The following is a 12613-nucleotide window of genomic DNA, read 5'->3' as shown; positions in this document are numbered from 1 at the left end:
ATATTATTTCATCTGATCCTCAAGACGACCCTGGGAGGTAAGTGCTATTATTATCCCCATTTTACAGATGAAGAAGCTGAGGCAAGCGGAGGGTAAGTGACTTGTCCAGGGAGGCCCAGCTGGTAAGTGTCTCAGACCTTCCTGACACCAAGTGTTCTAGTGCTCTGTGCCACTTGTCTATCTGCCTTATGGCTTACTAAATGTTTGCCAAGTTGAGCTTCCGGGAACACATGGTCTGACAAAGTATATTCCTTTTGCAAAGTTTCATTAAATACACTGGGGTTTTGGTGGGGGGAAGGGTTGGGGCTTTTTCTTTTCTTGGAAGTTGGAGGCTACCTTAGAAAATCTGAGATGCTTGGTCACGATAGCCACAAATGCCCCAACACTGCTTACTTCCCAGTGGTTTTCACAGGAAAATGGGGGTATATTTTGGGGGAAGCCCTGCCTAGGAGGACTGGGGAAGACCCCTGTTCCAGAGTTCCTTCTCTAGATTTCTGAACTCTAGGGGTTCCTAGGCTTTGTGATGATTCCATCTTCCCTTCATTACTCTTGAACCTCACACTGATGTCATCAGCTTCCATTTTCTCGGTCTTCCAGTCTACTTCCTTGTTGGTCCCTTCCAGGGGGGTCATCCCTCCACTATCATTTGCCACAGTCCAAACACCTTCTTGCTCTCTCAGGTCTTTCTCTCTTGACGATATTTGGAGTGATGGGTTTTTCCACCTCCTGGCTCCAGATTTTGAGTTGAATTCATACATTTTGCCAGTAACTAGAAGAAAAAGGGAGCAATGGTTAGGCCTATTTTTTCTCAAAAGAAGTAAACCTGAAGCCCTGAATGACTAAATGATATAAAACAGCCTTGCAGATAAGCAGAGGCCATTTACTGGCCCATAAATGTCTAGCTAGCCTGTCCCTTCCAAAGATTACGTAACTTAGACAACACAGGCAGTAAAAGAAATGAATTGAATAGCCTATAATTCATAGTCACTGACTGTGTGAATAGTTCACAGTTTGTAACTTGATTTTGAGACTCTAGGCTGGGGGTTCTCAATCTTTTTTTGTGTCGAGGACCCCTTTGGCAGTTTGACAAAGCCTATGGACACCTTCTCATCATAGGAAACCAACAGTGAAAAAATAAAGACATATTTTTTCTCCGTTCAAGTTCATAGATTCTCCACAAGGGGAGTGATGGTAAATGTTTAACAATCAGATCTCCAAAAATGTATGACCCCTTTAAATTTAATCTGTTATTAACATTTTCTCCATTACTTTCTTAAATCTAAATTTAAAAACAGCAATAAATCAAAACCTAATTTATACCATTTGCCAATTTCTGAGATATAAATGCTCACTTTGAAAATTTAGCAATCAGCTACCCTGAGCCAGCTCCAGCACACAGTCTATCCCTAGACCCCTTGGGGATCCATGGACTCTCAGTTAAAATTCCTTGCTCTATACCATCCTTGCTTAGTGAAAAGAGTGTTAGAAATCATGAATTTAATATGAACTTGGGATAAGCAAAAGGTACCAAAAAATGAATTCTTGTTGTATATGTGTGTGCATGTCTATGAAGGCAGCCAGGTGGCACAATGGATAAAGTGCCAGGCCTAGAGTCAGGAAGGCTCATCTTCATGATTTCAAATCCAGCCTCAGACACTTACTGGCTGCGTGACCTTAGGCAAGTCACTTAACTCTGCCTCAGTTTCCTCATCTGTAAGATGAACTGGAGATGGAAATTTGCCAAGAAAATCCCAAATGAGGTCACAAAGAGTCAGACACGATTGAAAAATGACTGACAACAACACATCTGTGGGCCTGTGGTCAAAAATTTAGAGATAGAAGAGCCTTAAAGGCCATATAGTCTAATTCTCTCATTTTACAGATGAGGAAACTGATACCCAGAGAAGCCTTGCCCAAGGACACCCAGGGAGTAAATGACTGAGGTGGGATTTAAGTACAGGCCCCCTGACTCTAAATGGTGTGTGTGTGTATGTGTGTGTGTGCACGTGTGTAAGCCTTGCACAGAACACTCTAAAACCAGGAGCAAAGATGTGACACAAGCTGAGCTCTTGTTTCTGAGGTAGGATGGCAGGAGCACAGGTTTTGGTGCCGGGGGACCAGGTTTGAATTATGTCTTCCTTGTTTTTTGCCGCTGGGCAAGTCACTTCCTCTGAGCCTGAGTTTCTTGGGAGCTAGACTGCATGACCTCTCTAAATTCTAAAGTCATAGGATCAACATTCTCATTATGTCCCCCCTTCCCCAAGGCTTGGTTTGCTCTCTATATTCCAGCTGGTTCCCAGATTTCATTTTTTATCATAGATACATGTACACATAGGGCCCACAGGTCTCCCCCCTGAATATATACATACATTTCTTTGACCAGGAATCTCTCTAGGGAAACAGCAGGGTCAGGGGAGACTCTGCTGGTGTCATTTCCCTGAAACCTCCGAGGCTGTCTGCTCTGGATTCCTCCAGCATTTATGCTAATGTGGGCACATTATGGTAACAAGTACCTAATAATAGAGGGAAATTTAATTCCAACTGCAGCCTCTAACTGGAGAGGAGCCATTCTCCTTCAGAGAAGGACTGAAGCGTTTTGCATATGAAGGTGGCCAGGAGCCAAAACACTTGCCTCCTGAATTTGGTTTCCTTCCCTTTATCCCCATCTATAATTGAGCCTTTGTAAGTGGCAGGAATGTGTGTAAAGGAGCTAAATCTGGTGGTTGACTTCTGGGAGGTTATGTGAGCTCAGGGAGACTGGCTTTACCTTTCATTTATCTTTCCCAGCCAAAGGGATTCTAGGCTGTGCTATCTGGAAGCCCTCATACACTGAACACTACATTTCACCTATAGTTCAGCCATCTACCCAACAGGGAAAATAGATGCATTCTGTAACTGTGTGTGGGGTAAATATGTGTATATATATATATGTGTGTGTGTGTGTGTGTGTGTGTGTGTATGTGTGTATATGTATGTATGTATATATTCTCAGGGGATACCATCCTCAGTAGGTGATTTATTTCTTAGAGGAAGAGGTAAGAAAAAAATGTGGGTTTTTTTTAACTTCATCAAGCAAGCAAGCATTCCCTTGCTTACCATGTCCTACTATGTGTCAAGTAGTGCTTTAGGCAAAGAGAAAAAAAAAAGAAACAGTTTCCAGCTTCAAGGACCTTACATTCTATTGGTGGAGCTTACCTGAAAACCAGCCAAGACACTGGGTAGCTGAGTGACTATTGGCAAATCACTTCCTTAACATGAGTCTCAATTTCCTCATCAGTACAATGTCGGTGGTATGAGGCCATGGGTTTTAGGCTGAGTTGGACTAAGTGATCGCTAAGGTTCTGTCAGGACCAGGAGTGGGGAACCTGTGGTCTTGAGGTCACATGTGGCCCTCTAGGTCCTCAAGTGCAGCCCTGAATTGGATTCCGTTAAAAGGTTGCACTTGAGGACCTAGAGGACCACATGTGTCTTTGAGGCCACAGGTTCCTCACCCCTAGTCTGGACTATCACAATAGCTTTCATATTGGCCTTCTTGTGTCCAGCCTATTCTCCTCTATTATTGATCATTCACACAACTGCCAAATTAATATTCCTAAAACAGGCTTTTTTTTCCCCCAGTTACTCTCTATTGCCTCTAGGAGGAAAACAGACTTCTCAACCTGGCATTTAAAGTCATACACACTCTATCTTACCACCTCCCTTTCCAGACTTATTATTCCCCTTCATATAATCTACATGTCAGCCAAAATAGCCTACTAGCTTCTCCTCTGAACTCAGTGCACAGGCCTTCCATTTCTCTGCCTTTCCTTCAAGTTGAACTTAATGACCTAAGTGCTACTTCCTGTATGAAGCCTTCCAGACTCCCCTAGTTTTTAAATGCTCCTTTCATCCTGCAGGTCCTCTGAATTTAGCTCCCTGAGGACAGGGATTTTTGCCTTTATCTCAAGTACCTCAAAACAGCGCCTACCTTGAACACAAAAAGCCCTTAATAAATGTCAAATTGAATTTCAAGTCCTAAATCCTACAATCTTATGAAGACACCATCATCACCCTAGTATTGGGCCTATGTGGGCATGGATTGCCTTGGAGAGTTTTATACAGGATGTTACAAAAGTGTCAGTACAGTTTTGTTTTAGTAGCTTTTAAAATTAAATACATTAATAAATTAAGTGAATAAATAAAAATTAAAAAGCATATAACTCATGAGCTTTAAATGGAACTAAGACTTTGGGACATCATGTCTATATTTAAGGATTTGGCAATATGTTATCTTATCCTGATCTACAAAACTTTTGAGAAAGAGAGAAAAAACATTTATATAGTGCCTACTATGTGCCAGGTACTTTACAAATATTTGATCCCCTCGATCAATTTGATTATTCTATTTGATCCTACCTATGCTGTTATTATCCCCATTTTAAAGCTGAGAAAATGGAGACAAACAGAGTGTATGGGACTTGCCTAGGGTCACAGAGTTAGGGAGTGACTCAGATTGTATTTGAACTCAGGTCTTCCCAATTTCAAGTCTAGAAGTTAGTCTAGTAGCTGGGCCATCTCAATGACTTTCAAATGAGATGTGATATGCCAAATCCTTAAAGTACTTTGCAAAAGTTGGCTATTATTATAATGCATTAAGGTTTGCAAAGTGAGGTAGACTGTATAAGTAATATTATTTCCCATTTTATAGATGAGGCCCAGAAACTGCAGCCCAGAGAAATAAAGTCACTTGCCCAGCACCAAGCAGGTAGCAAGTGTTGAATTGGATTTAAACCCAGGTCTTATGACTCTAAGACCCATATTCAATGTGCTACATGCCACACTGCTTTCTATTTCACAAATCACTCGATGGGACCCACATGGAAAATCAAACATTCTCTTTGAAAACAGCAAGTCAGGAACAACAAATGATGTGGGGGGGGAGGGGGAGGGAATGAAGGCTTGTCATCCTTCCACCTCATTTATCAATAATGGTACTATCTCCTTTTAAAATGGTATTTTCCATTTATATTACCTGGGTCTAGGGCTTCTCCATCAAAGACGGTGTTAATCTTGGTCATTTCCTAAGGAGACAGAGAGACACAATGTGAAATAAAACTAGGCTCTGATCCAAGAAAAGGCTGTCATTACTTTGAGAAATTCAAACCTGGGTGAGTTTGGCAGCCAAGCCACATGGCCTCTGCCTACTGAATGCTCAGTGACTGAGCTCAATCAGGAAAAAGCCACAGAGATTTCTGTGGGCCTGCCCAATGCTCAAGTGAGAACTAATCATGTCTGACAGAGAAAGTGACTTCGAACAGGCAAGCAGAGAGGGTCACCTCCTCTGGGCCAAGGGCCCAGGAGCTCCCTGTTGGGAGGTGGGGGCAATCAGAACTGAGGAGGGGTGCCTACAAGGGAAGGAAAAGCAATTCTCAGGCATCCAACGTCAAGCAGGGCTGGGCTTGAAGAATAATTAGCCTATTGGAGCTGGAAGGAACATTGAAAGCATCTAGTTCGATTCACCCCCACCACTTTTTCTTTTTGTACATACTGAGGCCCAGAGATGTTAAGTGACTTCCCCAGCACTACACAGCTATCGAGTTCTCCTGACAAAGAATTCAATGGACTTTCTATCCCATTTAATACCACTTAAACCAAAAGCGACAATCCTCTCCAGGGGCCCTGGCCTGCGGCGCGAGCCACCCTCCATACATTCCATATGGCCCCACAGCTGGCTAAGATTTAAAAAGGCCTCAGCAGAAGGAAGCTCTCTAGTCCCAGCTTTTGGGGTTTGGAAAAGAAGTATTCAGATCAAGGAAGACAATAATCCTACTGTATTTTCACTGGTCAGACCATGCCTGGAATAATGCGTTCAGTTCTGGGCACTTTGACAAGGCGAGGCGCATTTAGAGACGGGTAACAAGGCTGATGAAGGTTTTCAGAACAACGTTAGACAGCTGCTTGAGAGCAGGGGCCGTCTTTTACCTTTCTCTGTGTCCCCATCACTAAGCACTGAGCCTGGCCGTGTGGCAGAGACTAAATAAATGTTTGTTGACCGACTGATAGACAATGGCACGTGAGGAGGGAACTGGGGAGGTAGAGAGGGTTGGCCTGGAGAAGACCTGCAGGAAGAAAGGGCTGCCTTCCACATTTTGAAGAGTTTCCTGATGAATGAAGGATTGCATTTATTCTGCTCGGTTCTCACGGAGAGAAGCAGGTTCAAGAAGTAGAAGCTAGAGAGAGGTTTTTGGCTCAACATAAAAGAGAAATTCTTAATAATTAGAGCTGACCAAAAAAATAGACCAGACTGCTTCATGAAGCAATGAGTTATCCATCCCTGGAGTTAGTCAAGCACAGGCTGAACAACCATGCTTTGGGGATATTGAAGAAAGGGTTCTTCAAGGTAGGGGGTCGTGTTAGATCCTGATTCATACCAAAGGCCAATAATAACTATTTCTACAGCAGTCTAAGATTTTTGAAGTTCTTTCCTTCCTACAACCTTGTGAAGTAGATAGCTCAAGTATTACTGTTGACATTTTATAGCTGGGGAAACTGAGGCCCAGACAGGTGAAGTGACTTGTTGGGGAGAGGGGATGAGGCACACACAAATAACAAGTAATAGTGTGTGTAGTGGTAGGGCATAGTAGTAGTGTTGTTGTTAAGTTGCTAAGTTGTTTCAGTTGTGTCTGACTCTTATTGACCCCATTTGGGGTTGTCTTGGCAAAGATACTGGTGTGGTTTGCCATTTCCTCTCCTGCTCATTTTACAGATGAGGAAACTGAGGCAAACAGGGTTCAGTGAGTTGCCGAGGGTCACACAGCTATTACGTGCTTGAGGCTAGATTTGAACTCAGGAAGATGAGTCTTCAGGATTCGAACCCAGGTCTCCCGATTCCATGGCCTTTACTCTGGATGCCTGTGTAAAAAGGGCCTGGATTTTATCTTCTAGGACTGGTCATATAAAAAAGAGCCAAAATGATGTCCCATTTGTCAGCTGGTCATTGGCAATGAAGCGTTGTTGCTTAGACTAATAGATAATTAACAGCTAAGGGGCATTCAACCGTCAGGAGGCACCTTGGTACAGTGGAACAAACCCTTGATTTGGAGTCTAGGGGCCTGGGTTCCAATCTCACCTTCAGTTATGATCTGTGTGACCTTAAGCATATCATTTAATGTCCCTGGGCTTCAGTCTCCTCATCTGTAAAATGAAGGAATTGGACTTAATGACCTCCAAGGCCATAAGTCAATGATCCTAAGAACACAGGACCACAGAATATTAGAGTTAGAAGGGATTTTTAGAGGTCACCAATTCTGCTGGCTTACCATAAAAGGACACAACCCCAAACAAGTGAAATGACTGGCCCAAGGTCACCAAGTAAATGTTTGAGTTGACATCTTCTGGAATTGGCCTTTATTTAACCTTTTTTTTTTTTTTTAATCTCTTCTCTCTTGAAGACAGTCTGGCAGCCCACAGAAAGGTCCTTGGGCTACCAAAAAAGCCTTCCTCCAACATCCCCTACTCCTGCACCCATGTTTCCTTATAGGTAAGGTGATAGAATTCTGCTTCTCCATCCCTCAGGATCCTGATTTTTTCCTCACTGCTCCTTCCACATGAGAACATGGCATAGTGAATGGAGTGTTGAGTTCAAAGCTGGGCAAGTCTCTTAACCTCTCTCAGACTCAGTTTCCTCATCTGTAAAACGGGGTTAATAATAGCAGTGAAGTGTACGAATGGTAGCTATCATCATCATTATTGTTAAAACTACTATTAGTTGTTTAATGTGAAGGTACTTGTAGAGCCTATATTTGATTGCATGCCACCATGGGGAATGGGGGAGGAGAAAGAGGGGGAGAAAATTTGGAACTCAGGGGATTGTGGAACTGAATGTTGTAAACTAAAAGTAAGTAGATTTTTTAAAATGAAAATAAATAAAAAGTAGTATTAGTGAGGATTATACATTCACTCCTCCTGCTCCTTGATGTCACTGACTGCCTGGTCCCTGGTCATTATCCTGCCAGATCCTCAGGTTTCAGCCAGGCTGGTTTGGGTTAAGTGCCCTTTGGCCCAGGGCAGTCAGAGGGGCCAGTGTGTGCTCTCCAATTCTTCTGCCCTTTGCCGCACACAGAGACAGCCAGGTGGGCAGCAGCTGGCTCACCCCTCTGGCCAGTCTGACTGCTTAGGCATGCACACCGAGGCAGCTGCCACCCATCTGCCTGCTCAGCCTTGGTGCTGCCATTCCCCGTTTCATTTATCTCCCAGCCCTTCTTTCTCAGAGTTGCTGTGACATAGTCAAGCCAACCGTGAAAGACGAGCAGGGACACAGTGGCGGTGCTTCCCTCACCCCCGCCCCCAGCGCTCCAAAGCCTTCACAGAGATCACAAAAGCTCAGAACTGGGAGGGAGGGACCTGGGCCCCAAGCCCCTTTTCAGCTTCCCTGGCAATGGTCCCCCAGCCTCTGCCTGAAGACCATCAGTGCAGGGAAACGGATTCCTTCCTGAAATAGCATATTCTACTCCGGGATAGCTGATTTTGGTGGGGGGAAGGATTTTCTTACATGCAGCTTAATTCTGTCTCATGACAACTGATCCCACCTCCCACCCACCGCCTGCCCTCTGATCCTAGTTCTGCTCTCTGGGGCCAAGCGGAGCGTTCTAAGCCCTCATCCCTGTGACAGCCTTTCAGATTCTGGAAGATACCGATTATGCCTCCCCCCTCCCCATCTCCCGCCCCCAGGCTGCTCTTCTCCAAGGTCTACATCTCCAGATCCTTCAACTGATCTTGGCACGGGATAGCGTTCGGTGTTCTCGCCATTCTACCTGCCCACCTATTGAGATCAATTCTAGATTGCCAATGCCTTTCATGAAATATAGTACCCAGAAAGGAACACGATCTGGACAGGAAAGAGTACCCTGGAGTAACTGACTCCATTCTGAACACTATGCCTTGCCCTCACATTTTCTTTTCTTCCTACATGCAATGAAGATGCTGCCTTGTTTGTATTCGGATACCCAGAGCTAAGCACAGTAACTGGCATACAGTAAGCTCTTAATAATTGCTCACTCTACAATTTCCTTCCTTTCCTCCCTCCTTCCCTTCCTTTTCCTTCCTTCCTTCCTTCCTTCCTTCCTTCCTTCCTTCCTTTCTTCCTTCCTTCCTTCCTTCCTTCCTTCCTTCCTTCCTTCCTTCCTTCCTTCCTTCCTTCCTTCCTTCCTTCCTATCTCTCCTAGACAGAGATTACTTCAGGCAAGAGAGTGGAGGCCAAGATTGATTTCCACAGGCTCCCATCTCTTCTCCTGGCCTCTCCTTGTACCAGACACTCAGTGTTCTCATGTAACCTCTAAAGTTCTCAGAAGGTATGTTTTCCCTTCACTATTCCTGTGTTCATACCTTCCCCATGCCCTTTAAAAGCTTCCCTGACCCCTACCCCTGAAGGCTCTGATTCCTTCTTTCTGAAGCAATAATCAGTCAGCCAAGCATTTATTAAGCACTTAACTAGGTGCCAGGTGGGGCAGCTAAGTGGCACAGTGGGTAGGGTGCTGAGCAAAGTCAGGAAGACCTGAGTTCAAATTCAGCCTCAGATACTTGCTAGCTGTGTGATCCTGGGCAAAACATTTAACCCTGTTTGTCTCAGTTTCTTCATCTGTAAAACGAGCTGGAGAAGGAAGTGGCAAACCGCTCTAGTATCTTTGCCAAGAAAACCTCAAATGAGATCATGAAGAGTTAGGACATGACAGAAACGACTAAACAACAAAAAATGTCCCAAGCACTGGGGATACAAAGAAAAATAAAAGCAAAAGAAAAGAAAACAAACCCAGTTCCTGCTCTCAGAGCTCATAGTCTGACGGGGGAGACAATGGCAGGAATATTCTGTTCTATAGCAAATTGATGGGTAGGTAGGTACAGCCCTTACTGGGACCCTAGAGGGGTCAGATTTTACCTGGGAGGTGACAACTACTCTACCCACCCTTTGAGCTAACATTGGCCACGGGCTCAGAGGGGTTAGGCAGTGAACATTATTTAAATTTTAATCATTTGGTCAGAAGGATAATTTTTCAATTTCTTAAGTGCCTGGGAATGTATTCAATGACTAAAGTCAGTTTTCTTTTGGCATTAGCAAAGCACCTTAGACTTTAAGTTCTTGGAGGGTAGAGGCTGTATATTTTTGATAAATTCTTTTGGATTATGCCATCTAGAGGCCTAGCATATACAGGATGGTATAGAAGACTGGCTTTGGAGTCAGGAATGTGAGGGTTCAAAGACTGTCTCTGATACATCCTACCTGTGTAACCTTAGGCAAATCACAGAACTGCTCAGTGCCTAGGTCTGTTCTGATTATAAGTAAGAGGAGTTGCTGATTTGCATTGGTAGAAGGAGTTCCCATATAAGGAGCTTTCTGCATGTATAAAATTATAGGTTCTGACAAAAAATATTATGTTGGAAATGGGTAAAATACCTGGGATATTTGGTGACGATGCTTTGGGTTCCATAAGTGTGCATTTCACCCAAAGATCTCATGACCCCTGGATCAGAATAAATATATACTGTTCGCCTTCCTAATAAGAGGTAAGGGTCAAGACAAGCCATTTCATTATTATCATATTTTAATCCCTTGCTTCTCATTTGGGGAATTTAAGCCGAAAAAGATAAATATAACCTGTTTTACTCTTCCATGATCTCTTATTCTCATAAGCCTTTATAGTTTTCCTTTTTAAATTTAATTTCATTTTTTCAATTAACAAAATTGATTTTCTCTCCCTCCAACCACATCTTTTAAACCTTTCAAAGCCTCTTTCATTTGCATTCTATCATCAGATTCTTTTTTTTTTTTTTTAAAGCAATCGGGGTTAAGTAACTTGCTCAAGGTTACACGGCCAGTTATTTCTGGGTGTGGTGCTGAGTATCTGAACCCGGATCCAGGTCATCCTGACACTGGAGCCGGTGCTCTTACTCGCTGAGCCACCTGGCCGCCCCTAAGCAATTGGGGTTAAGTAGCTTGCTTAAGGTTACACGGCCAGGTGTTTCTGGGTGGGTGCTAAGTGTCTGAGCCCAGGATTTGATCTCCAGGTCTTCTCAACACTGGAACCGGTGCTCTTACTTGCTTTGCTACCTGGCCACCCCCATCAGATTCTTTCAACCTCCCTATAAGAAAGGAGAGACACATTATTACCCCCATTTTACAGATGAGAAAATGGAAAACTAAGTGACCTATCCAAAATCACACTTTTTAGTGGCAGAGCTGTGCTTGGAGCCCAAGTTTCTTGACTCAAAAAGACCAGCCCTCTAGCCCCACTTCTTTTGACCACTGCCCATTTTATAGATGAGGAAACAAGCACTGAGAGGCTAAGTTCATGGCCAGAGCTGGGACTAGAATTAAGTCTCCTGATCCCTAGTCCCATACCCTTCCCATATTCCCTTTCTATAATGTTCTGGGAGAGCAGAGAAATAGAGTCTTTGGAAGTGCTGAAGTGGAGTTCTGATCTTTAAGCATCATTCCCCCATCCCACTTACTCTCCTGGAGGGCTGATGGAGATAATAAACACCACCATTCAATATTTATGAAATTCAGTTCTTCTGCAAATATATCACAAGACATGTTCAGTGGAGGGAACCAATTCTATCAAGAGCTTGTCACACAGCAATCTGTTCCAGTGGCCAAGTACAAGCATCTCACTGAATAACAAACACCCCCAGAGGATAATGCAGAAAGGCTGGTTTGGGGAAAGAACAACAACATCCTCGAACGGGATTCGTTCGATGACTGGCCGCACTTACCAACACAACTTCTCTCTTTGCCTTCTTGCTTTCTGCAGGAAGAAGACAGATGAAAGTCAAGTTGTCTGCACCTGCCTCCCTTTAAAATCCCACCTCCCACAGTGGGATTCCCTTAAGCAGGCTTCCAGCTCAGTGTTGCAAACATAGCAAAGAATTTATCAGCTCATGGAAATGTTTTAGCAGTCTGCCATCCTTCCTGGAAATGAAATCCATATTTTTCCCTTATTCTGTCTGGCACACTGGCACTACCAGTTGTGGAGGGGGGAGAGTGGGTGTTTGGATTATTTACAAGGCTTTTTAATGGGTCAAAACTAAGAAGGATAAATCAGGTTAATGAATTCCCCAGTCACCTGGGATCTTGGTATAGTCGATAAAGGGCTGGACTTGGGGTCAGCAAGAAGTGAATTTAAATCCCACCTCAGATATTTGCTTATTCTCTGACTATGGGCAACTCACTTCACTGGGCCTCTGTTTCCTAATCTATTAAATGATGGGGTTGGATTTGATGACCCCTAATATCCTTAAATCTATGATATTTTCCTTACCACCCACTTCCGATCTCCATCTCATAAAGCAAAGGAGTCTGAAATCTCAGACCACAAAAATCCTAGGTTTAGAGATCAGAAGGATCTTAGAGGTTATGGAGTCCCACCTCATCATTTTATAAATTGGGAAAGTGAGGCAGAGAAAGGGCTTTGCCCACAGTCACAGAGACAATGAGCAGAAGAGCAGAGTCAAACAGATAGGCTTACCTCTCTCTCTCTGTCTCTCTCTCTCAGTCTCTCTCTGTCTCTCTGTCTGTCTCTCTGTCTCTCTCTTTCTCTCTGTCTCTGTTTCTGTCTCTCTCTCTGTGTCTCTTTCTCTG

At 43.7% G+C, this 12613-nt stretch overlaps 1 protein-coding gene across 1 annotated transcript in view; it reads right to left on the bottom strand.

Moving 5' to 3' along the window:
* Positions 1-314: 314 nt before the first annotated feature.
* The window catches only part of CDHR3 (cadherin related family member 3), a 101739-nt gene continuing 89440 nt past the window's right edge, over positions 315-12613 (bottom strand). The window contains exons 17-19 of the mRNA XM_069106962.1: positions 11749-11780; positions 5012-5060; positions 315-769 (exon numbers count right to left, since the gene is read on the bottom strand). Coding sequence (XP_068963063.1) covers positions 390-769; positions 5012-5060; positions 11749-11780 — 461 coding nt within the window. The 3' untranslated portion in view covers positions 315-389. The remainder of the gene's footprint in view (positions 770-5011; positions 5061-11748; positions 11781-12613) is intronic.

The sequence above is a fragment of the Petaurus breviceps genome, unplaced genomic scaffold, assembly GCF_028583685.1.
Source record: "Petaurus breviceps papuanus isolate PSGF00001 unplaced genomic scaffold, PetGlider_PUasm1.0 84, whole genome shotgun sequence".
Lineage (NCBI taxonomy): Eukaryota > Metazoa > Chordata > Mammalia > Diprotodontia > Petauridae > Petaurus > Petaurus breviceps.
This window is presented reverse-complemented; position numbering and strand designations above follow the sequence as displayed.